The sequence below is a fragment of the Gambusia affinis genome, linkage group LG02 (assembly GCF_019740435.1).
Source record: "Gambusia affinis linkage group LG02, SWU_Gaff_1.0, whole genome shotgun sequence".
NCBI lineage: Eukaryota > Metazoa > Chordata > Actinopteri > Cyprinodontiformes > Poeciliidae > Gambusia > Gambusia affinis.
Genome location: NC_057869.1, coordinates 15,128,207 through 15,151,483, shown reverse-complemented (window position 1 = coordinate 15,151,483; position 23,277 = coordinate 15,128,207). Strand labels below are relative to the sequence as shown.

The 23,277-nt window shown below is 38.8% G+C and overlaps 1 protein-coding gene across 3 annotated transcripts in view; it reads left to right on the top strand.

The window, feature by feature from the left end:
* Positions 1-18,891, top strand: part of prtga (protogenin homolog a (Gallus gallus)) — a 31,975-nt gene extending 13,084 nt beyond the window's left edge. For 2 of the 3 annotated variants that reach the window (XM_044138298.1, XM_044138314.1), the window contains 15 exons: positions 964-1,260; positions 1,342-1,501; positions 2,569-2,816; positions 3,778-3,942; positions 5,509-5,814; positions 6,802-6,990; positions 12,636-12,731; positions 12,811-12,997; positions 14,033-14,160; positions 14,252-14,422; positions 16,237-16,416; positions 16,507-16,630; positions 16,722-16,863; positions 17,590-17,709; positions 18,541-18,891. In XM_044138298.1, the coding sequence (XP_043994233.1) occupies positions 964-1,260; positions 1,342-1,501; positions 2,569-2,816; positions 3,778-3,942; positions 5,509-5,814; positions 6,802-6,990; positions 12,636-12,731; positions 12,811-12,997; positions 14,033-14,160; positions 14,252-14,422; positions 16,237-16,416; positions 16,507-16,630; positions 16,722-16,863; positions 17,590-17,709; positions 18,541-18,891 (2,864 nt within the window). The remainder of the gene's footprint in view (positions 1-963; positions 1,261-1,341; positions 1,502-2,568; positions 2,817-3,777; positions 3,943-5,508; positions 5,815-6,801; positions 6,991-12,635; positions 12,732-12,810; positions 12,998-14,032; positions 14,161-14,251; positions 14,423-16,236; positions 16,417-16,506; positions 16,631-16,721; positions 16,864-17,589; positions 17,710-18,540) is intronic. The other variant, XM_044138306.1, reaches the window with a different exon arrangement.
* Positions 18,892-23,277: the final 4,386 nt, after the last annotated feature.

Below are 23,277 nucleotides of genomic sequence, written 5' to 3'. Positions count from 1 at the left end.
GATAGATAATTTGCCTATACAAAACATGTTCATTGCATTTTTTGCACAAAATCATTCTTAGATTATGAGATTTTAGTCTGGCCAGTTCTGATAATCCTATGGATTACAATAAAATCCCCCCCAAAAAAGAAAAAAAATCAACTGGGCACACACATCGGTAAACCGGACATAAACTTATTCACATTTTGTTTTCAAACTCCACTGAAGTTTATTTCACACTTAAGGTTGCAACAAAACAAACTACAAACCATCTTCACAGTGAAACATTTTGTGTAACTGTTTGTTTTTTTTTTTCATCCATACTTCTTCCCGCGGCCCCCTGCAATGGCACGGTGCCCCACACTTTGGGAACCACTGTTCTAAAGGATCAGTAAACTTTAAATTTTAGCATTGGAAATGGAAGACATTTTAAATGTCCAAAATAAATACAAAAAACAACAAATGAAATGAAGTTTGAAGTCTTTGTAAACAAAATTGTCCTCCAAAAAAAGGGCTAATTTAGACCAAAGCACCAAAGTGAAGACTTTTATCATCCAGTATTTGGTAGAAAGAGAGAAAAAACGAGATTAACAATAAATCATGCCAGTGGAAATTATTGAGGTTGTTTTAATTTGTCACGCAATTAATTGATTTATTGATTATTGTGACAGGCCTATATAAATATAGTGAATCATAAGTGCACAACAAAACACTTGTCTTTTCCAGCAGCCTTTTGGCAGCTGACCAAACTTGTTGGAGTTCCGCTTGGTTGCTAGGTGATAGGCTGAGCTCGGCTTGGGTTGCTAGGTAACGGTGCAATGCCAGTTGATTGTGACTTAAAAACTGGGACGTGATTTTTATTTTAAGCGCTTTTATTAGCAGTAAACCTCAAATCGTAGAACAAAAACATGCAAAATGTGAATTTTACATGTTTACTGAAACTCTTGATGAAATCACTGATTCTGTGTGTTTGTCTCTACCAAGCTCCTGGCCTCATTCTTCCTCAGAGGCCACGCATCATCGCTGGGCCTCAGAACGTCTCCGTATCGCTGCACCAGAGTGCCATCCTGGAGTGCCTGGCCACAGGAAATCCCCGACCCCTGATCTCCTGGAGCCGCGCAGACAGCAAGTCTATCGATGTTTACAACACCAAAGTGTTGGGCAACGGTAACCTCATCATCACAGACATCAAGCCCCAACATGGCGGAGTCTACATGTGCAGAGCCACCACTCCAGGCACACGCAATTTTACTGTTGCTTCAGCTAACGTCACAGTGCTAGGTAAAGATTCATATGTTCAGTGCATTAATTTCATTTGGATGATTTATAACTTTGAAACTTGGCTTTTGTGCTGCTGTAAAGCACCTCCATCCTTCGTGGAGTGGCCAGAGAGCTTGACCCGTCCGCGCGCCGGCACCGCTCGTTTCGTGTGCCAAGCCGAGGGAACGCCAGCGCCTCAGATAACGTGGTTCAAGAACGGAGAGACAGTTCAGTCCAACGGGCGCATCAAGATGTACCACAGGTCTGTTTCTACCAGTTCGGTGTTTTAAAATTACTTCCCTGACAATTCAATCTGGTTTACATTGAATGCAAAAACAATCCTTTAAGACTGGCTGTAAACCAGTTCAAAGCTGCTTAAATAAATAATTTACTCTTGTCCCTGCAGTAAAAAGGAAACTGAATAATTTACAGTAGTGTAGATTGGATTTTAGTTGGTTTTCCAATAATGTATTCCTGCTCCTTATTTAACTGTCGCTGCTTGTTACAGTAATTATAGAGCGACAACACCAGCAACCTTTACAGACCAGAGCCAAATAAACAAATAAACATGTCTGGAGCCACACATTTTACATAACTCTTTGTTAAAAGACAACTTAAAATGTTTAACAACTATCTACAATAGGAAATTTGTGTTAACTTTTAAAGAACCACCATTTTATTTCTGCTTTCAGATTTTAAAGCAAGGCAAAACAGAAAACATTTACCAAAAGAGGATTAATACAGTTTCTTTGATGTTTGTGGAAAGTGATTTAAACCAAATAAAACACTTAGTTTCCAAAGTAATGATGGGAATAAATGATAAATATTATCAATACTTGTGTCATTCTGTTGTTGAAACTTAATGCAGGATCTATTCAATACAAAAATACCCCTGAAAAATAGCTAAACTATACATAGGTTATTTGTATTTTAAAACATTTGTTGGTTTTCCAATGTTTTAGCCAAATTATTAAGAATCAGTTCCATTGAAAATGGATGTAAAACTTTTTTTGATATTGTGGCGTTTCCATTAAATAAGAAATGTAATTAAAATCAGACATGAATTGGCTTGTTCAAGTAAAAACAAAAAAAGGGATTCCATTGCAGTTTTCCACAAAAACCTTTTATCAAAAGACGTGACGTTTTTTTTCAAAATTGATGTGTTTCATAAAACAAATTTATTCCATAATTCCAGTTGCTGCAATTTTAAGGTTGATGGAAACGCAACTAATGTTGAATGTTCGAAGAGACACTTACGGCTTCACTGGTTTCGGGTTTTTAGAACGGGGAAACTTTGGGTTTTATGATCTTTATTTTTGTATCTTCTAGCAAACTGGTCATCAACCAGATCATCCTGGAAGACGACGCCATTTATCAGTGCCAGGCAGAGAATGAGCTGGGGTCGGTCCTGTCCATGGCGAGGCTCATCGTGGTGATGTCAGAGGACCGACCGAGCGCGCCCAGAAATATCCGAGCTGACACCGTGTCCAGCTCCGCCATCCTCTTGGCTTGGGACAGACCTCAGTACAACGCTGATAAAGTTATTGCATATTCTGTGCACTACATGAAAGCGGAAGGTAAATAATGTCTTGATACTTTGGATTTTGAATCCTTCTTTTCTTTCTCTTTTTTTTTCGTCAACCTGTAGAATTTCAAGAGGGGTAGTCGTTTTCTTTGGCTGATAATTCGCCCTGAAAAGCAACGGGAATGCATTGTAGCAGCACAAAAACCTTCAAGTGTTTTAGATTTCCGCCGATGACAAAACTCGCATTCAAACACTGCTACGTTTCCAAAAAGAAATACACAGTACTTAACGACAAAGCTGCTGACTTTCCTTTGGAAAGGAAACGTACAGAATTCAACTTGAAGAAAGGACCACCTGCATGGTGTTGGATAAAGAGGTCAAAACAGGAGCTGAGCAAATTCCTTCTGTTTCATTCCTGAAACCCCGACATCTGTCAGGGATTTTCAGCTCTCAGTATAGATTTTTTTTTTTTTCAACACAATCACGTTGGTCTCTTTCAGAAAGAATAGCTGTCCACTGACATTGACAGAGTATCAGACAGTGCACTCTGCACCTGAGGTTGTTGACAGAGAGGCTCTGCAGCAAGGAGGAACTAATTAGTCTGTGTGATGGAGTGCTCAAAAGTGTGTATTCTGCGAGGCAACAAAACGGTGTGGATTTGACAGAAAGGAAAGCATTGTTTCTTTTCACTGAAGCTTGCTGAGGCTTTCGGTCTATTTAGAGGGTCTTTTTGTTTACTCTGAAGTATTTTGTTTACCAGGTCAAGAATCAGTGCTGGTCTTTTTTTTTCTTCTATGCCACAAATCTTAGTTGAGAATTTGCAGATTTTAGTCAAAAAGTGATTGTAGATCTCAGGAAATTTTAACATCATTACACCTAATAAGACTAATTAATTTTATAGCAGGTATTAGATGTTAATTATGAACTTGGTTTTCTTTTCTATCCAAGGTTTTTGGATCCGATTGAAGATTTTGATAAAGTCTCTCCATCTCCTAATCTAATCTTTTGTCCAGGATTAAACAACGAGGAATATCAAGTAGTCATCGGAAACGATACGACTCGCTACATTATTGATGATCTGGAGCCGGCTCGTAACTACACCTTCTACGTGGTGGCCTACATGCCCATGGGAGCCAGTCGCATGTCGGACCACGTGTTCCAGCACACGCTGGAGGACGGTGAGGCCCATATAGGAGACATTTTAATCAACAAATCAATCGGTTTAATTGGTTTTTAAAAGCCAGCTCGGTATCATAACGTGCCCGTAAAATTAATTACATCCAATGGATGAATTGTATACCTTAAGTGGCGATTGTGCTGAAAAAATGAAGGAAAAATTATCACAGTAGAGGTTCTTTTCTGTTGTTGTGCCAAAATTGTAAAACAATTTGCCATTAAATATTTGGCAAGTGTCTTCTGTTGCTGTTTTTGCTTTTGACAAAATGTGAATTGGTTTGTTGTCTTCCATTTTATAACACCTGTAGTCTTTTTACTGTCTTACTCTGCATTTAATGTTTTGTTTTATTATTATTGTCTCAGGTTAGCTGTCCCTATTGTACAGCACTTTGGATAAACATATTGTGCTTTATAAATAAAATGGACTGTATTGAATAACTTACTAGGAATCAACTAATAACTACTTCTGTAACAAAAAAGCGAAGTAATAAGATGACAAACCACCAAATAATCCACCAATAATCACACCAGAATCCTCTCAGGACATAAAGGGCCTTGTGCTGCCATTGTTTTTCCTCTTGGAACTAGTTGTTATAGATGTTTGGTTTCTTTATGTCTTAGTGACCTGAACACAGAGGAAACCTCAATTGTCTCTTTTATTCCAGGTTTGGATGTCTACAGGTTTAGATTCAGAAACGGATGACATACTTGGGAATGTTTCACATCCCAGATGTAAAAAGCAAAAAGGGATTCTTACAGAGTTGCACTCAGAAATAGATAAAAATAATGTAGAAAATAAAACTTTAAGCTTAAGCACAGTTCACATGTTGATCAGATCGGATGAAAGTTTCTATTTATGGCTGTCTCTTTGAAAACAACACAGCCTATCAGGACAAGGAGAGAGTAAAATATCATGACAGACTGTTCAGCCAATCAGAAGGGGATTTTGGTGCAATCATGGCAACAAGTATACCAAAACGTTACTTTTTATGGCAACTGAAAGAGACAACCTTTTGCACCTGCAGAGTACCTAAATACTGTTGTTTTGGTCTTTCTCTTTTTTTTTCTTTTTTTTTTTAGCAAAACTGTACCACAAGTTTGGAAGGTCAGGAAAACATTTATTATTTTTGAGAAAGAGACTTAAACTAGGGAGTCATTTTGGCTAAATCATAAAATCCAGCAGGCTAGCTAAAGTAGGCAGAGAGGAGCAAAGGGTCTCAGTAGGTGAAAGGTTAAATCCAAAGGTTGGATCGCTTTAAAACTAGATAATTACAATATCAAAAGAAGATGAATTAGAATTTTCTTGTTTGATTGATCTCTACAGCATGAACAATGTATATCATATAACTTTCTGTTAAAATTCTGGCTAATAGTTTATTTTATCTTTCTTGGAATAAAAAGCAGTTTATCAATTTGAACTGTTATAAACTGTACATTTGTTTTAGTAACCTACATAAATCAGCTCGTTATTCTATGCTCCGAACTTTACCTTTAGGTTAGAGCTGCCTTTTATTTCACTTCTGAAAACCATTTGTTTCACAATCTATTTCTGTATTTCCCTTTCATAGTTCCTCTCCGGGCGCCGGAGATTAGCCTGACCAGCCGCAGCCCCACAGACATTCAGGTGTCATGGCAACCTCTTCCAATGAAGCTGAGTCGTGGGCGGGTTTCGAGCTACCGCCTGTCCTATCGCACCAGTTCGGAGAGCGCAACATCACAAATAGAGCTGCCTGGAGAGAAGACCCAACATCTCCTGGAAAACCTGCAGCCGGACACCATCTACCTTCTGCGACTTGTGGCTGCCACCAATGTAGGGTGGGGAGAGCAGTCCGCTTGGACGTCTCACCGCACTCCAAAGGCATCGAGTGCTCAAGGTGCACCATTTTGATTCGTCATGAGACTCAAGCAGGACAAAAAGCTACTAAATTTTAGTGAAAACTTTATGGTTGTTGTTCAGATACTGAGTTAGCTACTACCAGACTTTAGGTTTATGCTTTTAGGGTTTCAGTATTGGTTCCTAAAGAAACAAACTATTAGGACATATTTTTAAATGCTAATAATTGAGATTATTTTTTACTAGTCATCTTTAACCCTTTTACACCTAAGTTTCAAATCTCTGCCTGTATTTTTTTGCCTATTTTAATTGCACGCAGTTCTTTAAATGTCCTGTGACAAAATATATTTGCCCGTTTATCCATAACAACTGGATCTTTCAATATCTAACAAGTTATTTTTGCAATTTGCCGTCTATTAAAAGAGTGTTTCATTAGATTAATTTCACTCCCTGCTATGGCAGGTATGATTATTAAAGTTAGTGAAGAATCGTACAATTGTACATAACTATGCATTGTGTCACTATAAAAGTTCCTCAAGAGTATTTATGTCTCTTGCGGATACAACAACTGGATTGTGGAAGCAAACTTGTTGAGGAAAAATATCAACATTGCTATCTAAGTGCATTTCCATGTAAAACACGGCATCAATCCTTTGACCAAGTGTTGTTTGACCAAGGATGGCATTGATCCTTCGTCAACGGATTGATGCCATCCTTGGTCAAACAACATTTTGCAGAGTTTTATCAAAATAGTTAATTTGGTGTTGAACAAAATTAATTTTCACCATACGTTTACATCAATGAGTCTCGATTTCGGCTCAATTTTGGATGAAGTATGTGGGGTTCTTTAAAATTCCCTGGTTCAAAGTCACCAGAGGAAGAGCGACCATTACTGAGTGTGTTCTGTGAACCAGAATGGCACAGCTTATTCTGACTTACAGAGAATAAAATGATGTAAAACCTTGGTAAATAAATTTCCGATAACCTGCTTTAATACATAGATGTTTCTAACTCTGTCTCTGTGCAGTTCCTCTTGCTCCTGAGCTGTACCTGGAGCCTCTGAACTGCACCACTATTTCAGCCCGCTGGCATCTGACGCCCAGAAACTCGGCCAGCGTGCGCGGCTACAGGCTCTTCTACCACGAGGAAAGTCAGCCGGAAAGCGCTCCACTCCAGCTGCAGGCCTCCGCTCATAAACACACCATTGGAGGCCTTGGTGAGTTTCGCTTCAGATATTACTTTTTGCTTTTTACACTCTGGAGTTTAAAAAAGGGTAAAGCCTGAGGTATATTGAACCTATGTATTGGTTTTGTCTATTGCCCACTTCCTGGCTTTATCACTTCTTCATTTCAGAGTTTTAGTGATGGAAACACATCCAAAGTTATTCTCCTGAGGAAGCTCTTACAGTTCTCCTGGAGACCAACAAAGAGACCAAATAATACGAGAGTCATAATATTTGGAGAATGAAGAAGTAGAGAACTCCAACACGAAAAAAGCAACAATTATCTAATGTTTTTTTCTTCTTAAAACAGCTTTTTTCTCGTAATTTTAAAACGTTCACCTGGTAAAATTGCATCTTTATTCCGCTAATATTAGGAATTTATTCTCGTAATTAAAACAAAAAAAATATTTTAGCCTGACCCTCTTGCTCCATCGTACAAATCAAAGACGGGATGATTGAAACAAAAGCCACTTTTTGAAAATATTTTCTGCCATATGCAAGTTCATTTTCAGAACAAAAAAATCAATTAAAATCAGAATTAGTTGGAAAAAAAGTAGAGATTTTATTTATAACCCCTAATTTACCCTCATCTCGATCTCCCTCCACATTCTCTCCGTCTTCACACACATCCTCAGAAAAAGTCTTGGATTCAGGTAGACGCAGTCGTCGTCGCATCTGTTGACACCCAAACTTGTGAGTGATTAATAGGCTTAAGTCTTGTCATGTGTTGACCAGAGGTTCTCCGGGTCTAGAGAGAGAACAGAACCACGTCGCACTTCCGTGACCTTTCACCTCTGAGCAGTATTTCTGCATGGGGCTTTTCTGTGGCTGCTGAATAGACTTTGGGTGCACATCAGAGCTTTTCTGGCCCTTTAGGTCAGATTTATTTTCTGTTTTGTTTGAAAGAGGAGCGGGGCTCCGGCCAGTGTGCTGGACATCTGACCATCTGTGGCCAAAGGGGTCAGCCAGCTGGTCAGCGGCTAACTTGGAAATCAGGAAGCTCTGTGATTGTAGGAGATCAGAAAGCCACAGCAAATCACAGCTGGTGTTAAATATATAGCTGAAAATCATTAGCAAGAGTCATAATGTACTTAAGAGGCTGTAGAAAACTGGCAATATCTCAATATTTTTATACCAATGTAATTATGCTTTTTGGATATTTGTTTTACTATAAAATGTATTTTAAATGTAGCAACTGGCTAAATAAATAACAGAGATACAGCTGAAATGAAGAGAATAGTTGTTTTGTTCCTGTTTGTTAAAAGGCTCTTGCAGGGTTGTGTGTTAAAAAGAAGAAAGCTGTTCTGCGGAGGTTGATTTATCACGTGTTTTATGACTGCTTTGAGCAGTTTTGCTTGAGGAGCACGGAGATCAAAGAGTCTCATTGTGTTTGGCTTTCAGAGCCACAAAGAGGGTTTATTAGCCAGGACCTAAAGGAAATGCATCTCTTGGCCAAATGAGTTGTTGCCCAAACAATAGGCAGGTCTGAGAACCTCCCTCTCTGAGCTGCAGCACTTAGACCACATGTAAATGTAAGGTATGCAATGTGTAAGGTTAAAATATAATGTAGTGTGTGTTATTTTGCTTGAATACGACAAAATGTGGATGCATTTTTGCATTAAATTGGTAAAATAGATGGGAAAGAGGCTGAAAAGTTACACATTATTGGAAAAGAAAATATGGAGGGTTGTCATTGATTTCAACGCAACAAAAATATACGCATCCCACATCCTCTTTGTTAATTATGAACAGCAAGATACTTTTTTTTTTTAATAAAAAATATTCCTCTAAAGTGTTCTTCCAACATTTCCTCAATAGGTAAAATGTTTTTATTTATTAAGACATCCAGATGATTATTGCAATGTACCTTCCATAAAATTTACCTAACTTACAAGAAAATTGAACCAAACCTTTGAGTTACGATTAATCTCCAAGATTATATTTCTCACTATAATAACATAAAATAATTTCATACTGTTTAAGGCAGGTAAACCAAAAGTAAAATCAATTAATGAATTGTAACATCGAGAAAGTCTTAACCTGATAGCCGTGGTGACTTTTCTTGACCTAAAGAGATGAGGGCACATTTGGAAAACATTTCTTTTCATGCAGCACTTTTATCTTGATTTATATTTGACTAATTCTACTATAAACCACACTGTGGAGCCTTGTAACTTGAACCATGTGGCTTTGAAGCAGCGCAGGCTGCTGAGGCTTATTGAGGCTGATCTTTTACAGCAGGTGATCACTCCAAATTAAATCTCCCTGCTCTGTAAATGACATTTCCTATAATCCACTTGGTGTAAAACACAGAGGCTGTGTCTTTTTTTTCTGCCAACACCATTGATCTCTGAACTTCTTACTGTGGCAGCATTGGATTCTGCTGAGTCAGCAGCTACCAGAGCGTTGTCGCCCCCCGTCCCCAACCACCATTTACAGTTATCGCTCATGACAATCCCGATGATTAAAAGCACACCATGAGAGGCAGGAATGTGTTGGAGCAGCTCCAGCTGGGTATAAATGGCGCAGTGGTTTGACCCTTTCTCACATGTGTACACGGCTTGGAGGTCCATTTACTGCCGGAGCCTAAATACCCGTCATACCCGTTGGCACCAGTCGGCACTGTGTGCGCAAATGTAGATTTACATCACGCCATGCTGCGTCCCGTCTCACTCTGATTAGACGTGTACAGAAACACTTGGAAAACAGGAAAAGGCAAGAGTTTTAAAAGGTTGTGTCATGCTTAAGCATCGAGTACGTCAGCGTACGTCCGAGAGTTGATTTGTGTGAGTAAGTTCAATAGAGAGGAGGCGGCAGGGAGGATGATGGATGCCGTGGTGTGGGGGTTCATGCAGGACTTGACATTTATGGCCCCCGTTCAGGCCTGGCTTGCTGCGGCCTGGGGGGCTTTTCGCTCCAGAACAAAACTTCAGGGGCCAACAAGAATTAAGTTTCAGCTTAACTTAATTCCTTAACTTAATAAGGAGGGAACTGCAAATGGTTCAAACATAACAAAATACAAATAAATGACTGAGTATCTTTATTTCTGGCACCCAAAACAAGCTCTGCATTGTGAGCATTTATCCTATTTATCATTTATTGTGATAAATTTCTTATAAGAATTTTAATATATCGCTGCTATAATAAATTCCAATTAATGACCTCTAGGACTGTCCGTATTGTCAGCATTGTTATTTGTATTATTTTCTCCAGTATTTGTTCAATGAGAGGATCAATAAATATGATTAAACAGTTTAGACATTTTTTATGAGACTGGTGTCTTAACGAAATGTTTTACAAGAACAATATTGGCGTTTGTGTGGCTATGATTGCTGGGTTTTGCAGTCACAACCATGCAGTACCTAAAAAAGAAATAATAAATAGTTCTTACCTACGACAAAATGGTTATCACAATAATATCACAAAATATCGCAATAAAACATCAAGACCATACCATCCATATTATATAACAGGATACTTGAAATTGTATTTGCTTTATATGTTTGTATTTATGTATTTGATTTAGTCAAAATTCAAAATAACATTAACATTTATTGTGTTTTTTTCAGTTGTTGTATTAGTGTTTTTAAATAAATCAGTGCTTAATAGGCTATCCTATCTCTCATTTTTACCACAACATAAGGATGCAACTTTGTATTTAGTTGCATCGTAATGTTTAGTTTTTACACCAGGAAGCCAAAAAACAGACCCGTTGACTGAGTTGTCTCTTATCAGGATGTTGCTACATCCCTTTTTAAGCAGCAATTTAATTCCCACTTTTTGTGAGATTCCCTGGTTTTCCACTCACTTCCTCTTCTGGACCTGCCCCCCCTTTCAGAGTGAGATGTGTATCCCCTCCTTTTGCAGGATTTAGCTTGCCCAGATTCCATGTCAAAGGTCATGGCCCAGATGTCAAAGCTTCCCCCCTCTCAGAGCTCCTCTTGCGCATAATTACGGCAGGCCCATTGTATTTGTAGAGCTGGGAAGAGGTGCGCTCTAAATGCCTCCTCCTGTTAAGAGGTGGACACTGGGATCTAAAAAGCTACTCTGGAAGTCAAGACAGACAGTTCAAAATCTCTGAGTTTAGCTTTAAGTGATGCTGTTTCTGTTGAATTTTGATTAATTTCAGCATTTGAAAACTTACAGGAACCATTCATCTCATTAATCCGCTGCTCTTTATTGTCTTTGCAACTAACTGTTGCAGCGTAGGACTCTTCTCTCATCTCATATATCACTCCCACCTCCCTGGATTCTTTGGTTTTATCTCAGCCTGACCTGCTGGCCCTGGTGTGGCTTCAGTGAAACTCCTCGGGGCTGCATGGGGGGTGCAGGCAGCTCCGCTCCACCCCTGGCTAAACTTTTCAGCCTCCATGGAAACAAGCTCGTCCTCCTGTTGTCTTCTTCTTGTCTTATGTCCTTACAGCGACAGAAAGGCATGTTTGTCTCCTACAAAACACAAACCTTCGGTGAGGTCATGTGTCTTTTTATGCGTTATTCTAAACTTGCCAACTAACTTTATAAAAAATAAAAGTGAAATTAATAAACGTTGTCCTAATCTTAAATGGGACCTACACTGCAAAATTCTAAATATTTGCACTTTTTTTGCTCCTATTTGGGTCTCAACTTCTTCTAAAAACAACCCGAGTGCCAAACAAAAATACCCAGCTGTTTTTGACAATAAGTTAATGTTTATTTGGTGTCTGGAAACTGAGCAGTTACTAAAACTATTTCTATAATAGTATAAGTAATTATATTACTTAATTTTATTAATACTATTAATATGTAACAATGTCCAAAAAGTCCTGAATATTAAGCCCACCCAACCCCAGCCTTGTTACCTAGCAACCCAAGCAGAACTCACACATTTAGTCAGCTGGTCTTACTGCTCTATGCACTGTAGTACAGTGTACTAGAGTACAGTGTAGTTCAGCGTATGTAGTGTACTAGAGTACACTATGCACTGTTAACTGCTGCTAGAAAAGACGAGTGTTTTGTTGTCGACTAACTATTCAGAAACAACTTGTACCAGACTAAAATCTAAGGATGATTTTGTGTAAAAAATTAAAATAAAATGTGATGAAGATGGTTTGTAAAACCCATAAACCAATCCTATTCCTTTTTGTTCCAGGAAAAATAACACGTCCCCTTTAAAATCTGAAATCGTATGCAGCATGTAATTCCTGGCCTGGTCATTGTTTGAGGAGTAAAAGGTTCATTTGGTCACATGGCCAGTGGGTCTTCGTGGTCACGGAGGTCACAACTGCTGCTGACCGTCTGCAGCGCCCCCTCCCTGGGGATTTTGCCTCTCTGTTTGACCCCCAGATTCAGACCCTGAGTCAAAGTGGCCACTGACCGGCAGGCCTGACCGAGGCCAGAGAAAAGCCTTTGTCATTTGCTATCAAAAGACCCGAGCTGACAGGGTGATGGATAGTAGAGCTCCTCTGTTCTGCTGCCCTTTGTGGGGTTAAAACTGACCAGAGGACTCCCATCACCAAGCATCTGCTCCACTGGGCCACCTCTCTTTCCCACCACACCAGAAAACCCCACCGACCCCACACAGTCCAGCTCTCTTTTGAACTTTTTACCCAATATTGAATGAGTTACATTCATTTAAATGTTGTAACTGTTTCTCAATTCAGACCCAAGAAAGAAGTATCATGTCAAGCTCCTGGCTTACAACTCTGTTGGAGATGGGTACCAAGCAGATCAGACCATCAGCACCCCTGGATGTGTCTGTAAGTCCAAAACTGGAAAACTTCTGACTTCCTTCCTTCACGTTAGCTAAACTAAATCTCAACGTGTCGTCTCTGGTAGCTGTCCGAGATCGCCTCGTGCCGCCTCCACCACCTCCTCACAACGTCCAGGCCCGGACCAACAGCTCCTCGGCCGTGTTTCTGTTCTGGGGCCGACCGGCCTTCACCTCCAGCCATGCGCTGAACTTCACCGTCCGCTGCAACCCAGTAGGTCTGCAGAACGCTTCCCTGGTCCTCTACCTGCAAACGTAAGAACCATCATGATGATTAAACCAACTTTGATGTAATTTTAATTATTCATTTTTAGGGCTGAAATGATTAATCGGAATAATCGTGATTAATCGATTATTGAAATAATCGTCAACTAATTTAGTAATCGATTAATCGCTAACTCTAAAGTAATTGAGCCACAACTGTTAAAAAAATTGATACACAGTTTGCGCTTAAGATTAAAAATCCTTCCTTTTCTGTAAATATGTTCTACCCAGAACTCCTCAAGTGGCCTGGTTTCAACTTGGTCCAAATTCTGAATAAAAAAGTCTCCTTTCAATCAGCTTTTGCTATCCAACTATTAATTGGTTAATCCAAAAATTAATAAACGTTTAACCCATACACCGTATTGATAAGTCAAGCAGAAAGGGCTGAGCTTTTCACATGTTGCTATCAGAAGTATTTATTTAGCTGCAGGTGGATCTTTTGCTACAAATGATCACAAACTGTTCACTGAAGAAATGCTATTTTACTGCATTTCAGGTAATAAAATAATTTTTATTTAAAAGGGAATTAAAAAAAATTTATTTGCAAAATATGGCCATTTTTTTATTCAATTGTTAAAATAATTGATTGCTAAACCAATTGTTAGTTGTAACCCTTTAACTTTCAGAAAGAATTTTCCAGAACATCCAGCTGTGTGATTATATCTTTTAGTGCTTTAGTCCTTTTCTGATCACTATTTTGAACTTCTGACTAACTTTTTAGTCTGAATTTAGAGGAATTGTTTCACATTTTCAGCTTAAATCCTTCCTACTGAAGTATCCATTTGTGTTCCTGCATCCTCTGCACAGCTCCACATCGCCATCTCCTGGACACTATAAATAGGCTGGCCCCGCTTCCAAACTGAATAACATCAGTGGCGGCCTCATGTTGCATGTTTTAGGACTGAAACGATTAGTCTGAAATCTTACAGCTACAACTTTTTCTCTGTCTTTTAAACCAGTTGAGCAAAGCGCTTCATTCAGTTGGTTTGATGTTGCCCTCTGACCTGTCATGTCTTCTTTCTGCAGAGGTGAACAGAGCCTTCTTGTGCGTGATCTCGAGCCAAACACTAAGTATGAATTTGCTGTACGCCTTCATATCGACCAGCTCTCCAGCCCCTGGAGCCCTGTGGTCTATCAAAACACTTTCCCTGAAGGTAAGTTTGAAATTTAGCTATTATTTGAAGCTAAACTCGCTCCACTAATGGTACACGTCTTGAGTTTGCTCTTTCCTCCATTATCTCTCAGCTCCAACATTACCCCCTTCCAACATCAAAGTGACGCTGATTGAAGAAGACACCGCCCTCGTTTCGTGGAAACTCCCAGATGAGCCAAATGTAGCCGTAACTCACTACACCATACTGTACGCCTCACGAAATGCCTGGATTGCTGGTAAATGGCAAGTCCTGCAAAGAGAAGGTGAGGAGGACAACAAATGGAGAAAGTATTCACAACTCTTCAGCTGTTCAAAGAAACAAACCTCAATTGGGATTTTATGTGACTGGACACAAAATAGCACATAACTGCAAAGGCATACAAAATTTTCAACACTTCCTTTTCTGTAGAAACACGTTTTGCTGCAATTTCATCTTCAAATATTCTGTAGTTTGTCTCCATAAACAGTTATAGATTTAAACATTTGTGTATTTTCTTTGCCAAATAGCTCAAAAGCAGTCAGACCTGATCAAGTGTGTCTGTGAACATCACCTTTCAAGTTCTCAAGTTCGACAGACATCCTTTCGGAACATAAAAACCTTAAAGTCACACGTTGTTGCTCCATGTACAGAAATAATTCAAATGTCACAGTTTAGTAATATAAACCTGCCGTCTGGTGTGTGATGCAGTAGAGCTTCTCTTAACGTGCAGATGACCCCAGGAAACACACACGCAGAGCTCATAGCAACCCCCTCTGCCACTGACCAAGAGGTCAGAAGTGAAGCTGTTCACAAAGCCTCCTTCATCCCAGCCCCCATCCACCTCCCAGAAGCCCCTGCAGGGACCCTGGTGGTGAGCAAGCAGGGCAGTACCAGGTTAGGGAATGTGGACGGACCTGATGGCCCCTGACCTCCAGATTTTACCCTCCCATGGTCGACTAGTGAGGATTCATTTTTGCTGCATCACAGCGTCAAACTCTACACTGGTTAGCTTAACATAAACAGAAAAGTTACAGTTGCAATTGAAAACAAAATAACTAATTTGCTTTTGTCATAGAGTGGTTTTGTTCTTAAAGCTGTTCTTTTAATTTCTATGGAACACAAGAAAAAGTGACTTTTTTAGATAAGTTTAATTTAATGACTTTATGGAAAATATTTCAAATTTAATAGCGATATTTAAATTTGTCACATGTTGTAATCCTTGAACGCATTTTGAGTGTGAACTAGTGTCGGTTATTTCAGTTTTCTCCTGGTTTTTATGACCAATGTATAAAGTTAAATTGAGCTTACACTAAGCTCTCCTTATTTTCTCCCAGACAATTAATCAGATTAATCAATTACTAAAATAATTGTCAACTGATTAAATAGTCAAACAATCATTTACTGAAGTATATTTTTTGCAATTTGCTAAAATAACAATACAATCAGAGCAGTAATTAAACCAAAATGTACAAAAAATATATTAATTTTGCAATTATTCTTTCTTTCTTTCTTTAACGTGCCAAGTTACCACAAAATTACAACAATGCAATAACAATAAACATTCAAAGGAGTGGAGATTATGATGAGAAACGATCATTGACTGTAAATATTTTCTACCAAAAACTCCTAAAGTCGCCTAGTTTTACCTTCAACAGGTCCAAATTCTTCTCAAAAATCTTGTGTTAAACATCTTTTATTAGCTAATTATTAATAAAAAATAAATAAACTAGTAGATTTGATATTAAGTCAAGCAGGAAAGGGTGAGCTGTTCACATGTTACAAGTATTTTTAAATCTGCAGATGAATCCTTTGCTACAGTCGATCAAACTATTGGGCAATAAAATACTTTCATATTTAAAACAGGAATTATATTATTTGTTTATTTGCATTTTCTTATGTATTCCTAATATTGTATAAAAATAAGATTAAGTGGTTGAATGAAAAATCTGCAGTATGAGTTTTTTTATTTATTGATTACTAAATAAACTGCAGGCCTATACTTTCATATGTAAGTAAATGAGAAAACCTTTACTTACAAAAAAAAAGAAAACATCATTTTCAGCTGGTTTTTTCAGAAAGTGTTACATCTAACCACAGGAAGCATCACCATGGCGCTGCTGGAGAACCTGAGTCCAGGCCAGGTTTACTTGGTAAAAGTGTCAGCATCCAACAACATGGGCGACGGCCCGTTTTCTAACGTGGTGGAGCTGACGGTGAGAGCAGATCTCTCCTCTGGTCATGATGCCGGAGTTTCCCGTGGCTCCACGCTCTCCACAGGTCAGTGAAAGCCACACTCACACTAGCTTGTTTTTGAAAATGAGACCCGGTTTGTTAGATGGTGTTGCTTCATGTCGTGATCCGCTGCAGGTTTTTCTGATGGCTTCTACCACCTGGACCAAAAGTCAATGACGGGGATCAGTGTGGGCGTCTGCATCGCTCTCACCTGCATCATCGTCTGCGCTTTCATCATTGTCTGCAGAGGCAAAAACAGGTACGCAGCGTCTCTGAATGCTGGGGGCATTTATTTTCGCACATTTTTCTAGCTACTTAAAGTGCCACGCTTTGTGTTTATTTTCTTTCAGGAAACTATCAGCTGTGAAAACGTACGGAGACGGGGAAAGCACATCTGCTGCATCTGCAATACATGTAGGACCGGAGGGAGACGTGCAGATGGCCGAAGTGACCGTACCGATGATGAGTCGAGGTCATTTCATTGATGCAAAGGTAAATTATTCTGCTGACAAACTTCAGAAGCATCAGAAGTTGTTTATGAAAAAATTGCAACTCTTTCTATTATCATATGGGAAAAACTTTTTCTTTTGCGTTCCCTCGTAATTAAATTACCAAATACACACTGGTGTTGTTTTGTATGCAGTCATAAATTTACGATTAAAGAATCTCAGAGAAAACATGAATGTCTAATTAACTCTTTGGTGCAAAAACTGATGGAAAGTTGATTTATTCACTGCATGTTTATGTCTGTTTGTGAAAGGTTGAGATAGTCATTCAGACTACCAACACAATAGAGAAACAATCAAAACTGATGATTTTATTACCCCGTGAAAGTAACCCAGAAATAGTCCGAATAGTTTGGACATTTTTTTTTCACTTTCTTTTTCTCTGTATAGAAAGTTTCCATTTTTATCTTAGAAGGGATGTAAAGTTCATGTTTGGCCTGTTTGCTTTTGTATTAGCCCATAGGTTTGTGGTGCATTTCAATCCTAAAGCAAAAGATATAAAACTTCAAATATCTCACAAACAAGATGTTAACATACATGAAAAACCTTAAATTATAGTGAAAAGACTTTCAGTATTCAATTGTGCCGCACCAGCAAATTATTGCAAAGGAGCACAAAAGAAAACAAATCCTCCTTGTGCCTCATGGGGTGCCGTATTATTAGGACTAATGTAACATTTAGATTAAAAATGTGATTTTTTTTTTTATTGAAGGGTGGAACCAGCCTGATCATAAATTCTAACGGCCCTGTTCAGCCCAGCCCAGATTTAAAGAAGAAAAAGAAATGGTCTTTCTTTAGAAGTGCAGTGAAACAAGACAGGAAAATTGTGCAGGTAGGTTCAAATTCTTCTCTTTAAATTGTCATCGACTGTTTGTGACTTGGAAGAAAAATAAGAAAGACATCTCCAGTGGTTTTTATACTGGGACCTCTAGATACAACCACATCTCACTACAAATCTTTTAAACCAAGAAAATAAAGCCAGAAAGGCTAAAGGGGATTGGTCAAAATTCAGTCGAGTTGCAGTGATTGGTTGGGGAAGAAGAAAATATAGGAAACGTTAAGATGATTGAGAACGATGAGAGACTTTACATTAATATTTGGAGTTGCAACTATTGGACTGAAATAGTCCAAAACAGCCAAGCATAACTTTATAGGAATAGTTTCTCAAATAATGATTATTTTTATAATCAATTATTCTGACAATTAATCAAATATAAAATTCTGCAAATTTTTCAAATAACCACTTATACAAAATTAGAAAAACACTAAAAATCCAACTTTTAAAATTAGGAAATACATTTTTTTATTGCCTAAATTGCAATAATAAAGCATTGCTGTAGTCAATTTGAACTGGAAGAAACTAAAACTAGGACACTTAATGAGTTTTGATTAAAACATTCTTATAAAAAAGAACATTAAATGTATATAAATTGTACAGTTTCTGCTTAATACTGCTCTGAATATATAGTTTCTTTCAAATGTTTTTTTTTTTATCAAGTTAATGTTTAATCGCTAATTTGTTGTAATCAAATCATCATGATTAATCCAGTTAATTATTTCAGTTCTACTTTGTTGAACATGCTCGACAATTTAGATTGAGAAACTCAAGATTACTTACAGTGTCTCTTTCATCATGTTTGACCAAACTTTCTCTGTGCTGCAGAACGAGACAAACGGCTCACTTTCTTACCTGCCTGGCGCCACCGTGTTAACCTACGAAGAGGAGCTTTCTGCAAACCACTCTGCCACTCTTCAGCACCTGCTGGGTCATCCTGGTGACGCAGAAGGCTCATCCAACAGCGAAGGCAGCCATGAAACGGGCGACTCAGGGCGCTTCTCTCATGACGACACGGAGCTGACCAACTCTGGTCCCAACAGCCGCCCGCCGTCTCTGACGGAGGAGGACGGAGGAGACTTTGACCGTGGCGCTGACCTCAAGCTGAAGGAGTCTGTCCAAGCCAGCTGCAGTCATCAGGAAGTCCAGAGAAGTTCTCAGAGTGAACTCAGTGTGTAGCTGCTTCTGCGAGTTTGGATGTAGGTGTGTGTGTGTGTGTGTGTGTGTGTGTGTGTGTGTGTGTGTGTGTGTGTGTGTGTGTGTGTGTGTGTGTGTTTGTTTCAGGAAGAAAGGGAGTATAATTCAATCAGGCATCATACAGCAGGTGAAAAGTAGGTTTACATGTTTACTCCACATCTGGATTATTCGGTGATTATAAACTAAGAGTGCAGAGGTAACAAAATCAACCTACAACCTGACTACATAGTAATTAATCAATAACTATATATGTTTGTACATATACGTAAAAGAGACGTGATCATTATCAATAGAAAATTTTTCCGATAGAATGATTAATAATTTTACTGAACTCCAACAGGTTTCCTCTGAGATGTAGAAAGACGAAAGGCTTTAACCGCTCAACCTCTCACAGCTAGCTAAACAAGGTTAGCGGAATCAACTCACTCACTCTTCGGTTACCTAGCAACTCACTACCTCCATGGTTACCTAGCAACAACCTGTTAAGTAACTTGAGCAGCAGAAGTTCAAGTTTTTTTCCTCATTGTACCTCATAACTGCTTAAACACTAAAAATAAAAACAGTGTGGAGTGAAATGAGAAAATCTGTGTAACAGCACAAGAGGAAACTGGATAAAACAGGAAAGGTCACGTCACCGGTTTGGCAGTATGTCAGATATTTAAAACAAAGACCCTTTGCAACTAGTCACTTAATTATTTGCAGCGCCTTGATGGACGTAGGAAATGAGGCCTGTTTTCCCAAGTTGTTTTTGCCAGTTTAATCATGGCGTCTTCTTCTTCCGAGTCAAGCCAATTTGTCTTTCAGCGCAACGCACCTGGTTGGGGCTCACAGATGGCGGTATTTACATAAGTTTGAAACCGCTAGCTTAGAAACCGACCCGTACTTCCTCCCTCCTGACGTATTGATCAAATTAACAACTTTGGCTGAATTCAAATCACATGATTTTTTTTGTCATTAACAGCGTTCTCCTTACACAGGAGCAGACTTAAAAACGTACTAAAGACGAGATGCTAGCCTTTTTTATCTTTCCGTAAGCTAAGCTACATGGCGGTGGGGCATTGTTCCATGGTTACTGATTGGTAGATGCGATACTTGATATCTTTCTAATCATACTTGCATATAAAGTATATAAACATTAGTCTTCTTACCTTGTAAAATGTGCCCGCTGCAAATCAGTGATTACACCGGGGGCTGACAGTCATTACGATTGACCGCTGCTATCAATCCCCGCTGCATCTTTCCTCGTTAAAAGTTATACAACAAAACGACATGTTTGGTTTTCACGCTTATCTGTTTATGCAGCCGACCCCGCAGCTCCATGTGACCATTTTTACTGCGAAATCAACTAAATAAAGGCAATATTAGGCTAGCACATGTGTTTTTGACAGGTTGTACAGGAGCACGTTTGTTGTTTTGACGTCCGTCATGGCGGAGTGGGCGGAGTTTCGAAGAGAGTGACGTCACGTGCCGAGGGTCAATATTTGATCCGAAATGCTTGAATATCGTCCAACACTACTACATAGCAAAAGTACACATCCAGAAGCTAAATCAACAATTCTTTGCTTTCCAGGTAGATTTTGTTACCTTTGCACTGTTCTAGAATCAATTAATCAAACACTGACTTAAAAAGGATGCTGAAATTATCACAAGGTTTGAATGTGTGAGTTAAGTTTGAGAAAACATAGTAAAGAAGCACAGAGAAGCATTGTATCAATTTGTTGCTTCTTCCTATGAGTAGGAACCAACAAAGACAGTATGAAAGTGATTTTGTTTAACTTTTTCTGTCTGTGAATGTCTCTTTTCTTGTTTTTTTTTTTGTTTGTTTTTTTTTTATTATTTTTTTGTATATTTTGGAACAAAAATCTCACCCACCATGAATGTTAAAAGATTGTCTGAAATGTCAAAAAAAGGCATTTCTGAGATTATTTATGAGAGTTTATCACTGGAGCAGAAGGGAAATGTGAGTCCTTTTTGCAGATTATCTACCTCGGTTACCCTCAGGGCAAACCTTTCACTAAATATTTAATAACTACTTTTGTTGCATGGTGAGCTGTTTCAACTGCATCCCTTGCTATACTTCCTGATGACTGTTTCCTCCGTTTGTCATCCATTTTATTTTGCGTTGTTTGATTTGGCGGATGGTAAGGGCGCTGTTGCTTCCTCCTCTCGCTCCACCTGCTGTGTGGAATGAAGGCTTTAAACTTCACACTCACTTTGTTATTTAACCCCTCAGATGTTGCTGAGGTACTGAGCCAGTATTAATAATATTTGTGTTCATTTTTTTGTCCATTATTGAGTAATGGTATGAGAGAAATAATGAATGTCAGCTTCTGTTCTGTATGTCGGTGCAGTTGCCCTTGCTACTCGCGTTTTATACTACCTCATTTTAAGAATTGTTTTTATTGTCGTCCTCTTTTCCTAAACTCAGGGAACAAGTTTTAGTACGTTTGAAAAGCCATGTGGTATTACATGGCGAACTGACAGGGTATCTTCTCAGTACTAACCTGTTTAATGTTTTATTACCTTCAGAGAAAAAGCTGAAAATGTATTGAATGTACCTCTGACGTTGTGAGCACGCCGCTCAGACGTTAGATAGATCCCCCTCCCCTTTTGCAGTGTCTGTTTCTACAAGCATCAGTGTTCACTTGATTTGTGTAAACATTCACACCAGAAGTGCTTGCAGTGGCATATCTGAACAGAAAAGCTTTATAATTGGCCTTAATGTGGGCGGAGTCCCCGGTCTGGGTGAGGGAGCCGTTCCACGTGAGGATGCGACACATGAAGAATGATTGTAGTGAAAGCGGTGGAAAGTGTTAAATCAGAGATTGAAGTGAAGAATGAACACCATAAAATGTTTTACCTCTAAAGAATCTATTTTTCTTAGAAGATAATGTACTTCAGAGGAGTACACCTTGTAGTTACTTTGTAGTTTGTTTTTTCTCTGCTAGCGTAGGTGTTGATTAGCACTTGTCTGCCACGTAGTTTATGTTAAAGGTGAATATGCAGCGGTGACCGTGATGCTAATACCCAAAGAGTTGTTTGCTGATTTATTTGAGTTTATTTTGGCCTCTCGGCTGATCTTTGGAGGACAGAGAAATAATCAAAGGAGACCAAAGTGGCTTCAGGGATCAGTTGAGGCGCTGCTCCTCAAACAAAGCCTTGCACATTAGTGGCCTTGGCCCGCGACGAAGAGTCCTGGAGGTTGTGGGTTGAAACTCTGAGGAAGTGTCCAGCTTCATGGAGTGACTTCTAATAATCAAGATTATGCACGCTGACCAAATTTTCCTTCTGCAGAGTTCCTCATAAGCTGTTGCAAACAGATGTAGGTGATATTAAGAGATAAATATGTTATATTATATTGATTAGTGGTCTGTGTTGCAGCAGTGCAGGTGCATGTAGATGTGCACCCACTAATTGTCTCCTCTACAGAATAATTTAGAGAATACTTTATGAAAAAAAAGAACAAATGTGTCATTATATTCAGATTTATTGTCTATATTTTGATAATGCATCTTTTTTAAGAGTGACAAAATGTAATTGGAGTTTTGTTTGTAGACGTAGTGGGTGCACAAATGTTGCCATGCTTCTGTGTCGTTAATCAGAGGACTCTGCAGAGGATTCAATCATATGAGACGAGAAGTGGCACAATCAGTTTCAATTTCTTTTGAAAGGCAAACAATATGAACCAAAGATATTTTTTTTTCTAATCCTCACCGCTGCACATTGGCCCAAATTCAGTTTATAAACATCCTATCTTTGTGTCAAATGATATCATCAGTGTTTTGATGCTCAGTTTGTAGTTTTGTTTATTTTCTATGAGAGCAACCTGGAAACTGGATTTATTTCCACCTCAATAATGTTTTGTTAGTTGTAAATCAGGATAAGTTGCTGTTGTTCTTCCACCAAGATAAAGAAAGACTTGTTTAATTTCAGTGTCTTTGTATTTCATGTATTTGTGACTTAAAGACCCAATCTAGAATGACAACTCTTTTATCTTCTTTTAAACTTACGACTTTGTAAGAAAGTTATATGCAGTGATAAAGATTGCATCCTGCTTTTTAAGAACAAGGCTGAAATAAGTCCAGTTGTCATAAAACCTAGTTCATAGTTGGATCTTTAAATCTCGTGCAGGTGAACAAGTGCTACCTCATTTGTTTGTTCGATCTTTTTTTTTTTTTTTTTGTTACAGTGCAGAAGGTTTGCTGCGCTTTCTCATTAAAGGTGTTATGTTGGAATGTTCCTGTCCGATGATGTGAATTTGAAGGGATAAAGCACGAAGTGGACGTGACGCGCTCTCTGTTTTGTCCCTTTTCTGAGCCGTGGAGCGCTGTGGGTCATTTACAGTCTGACTCAGGGGGATCCACAGCC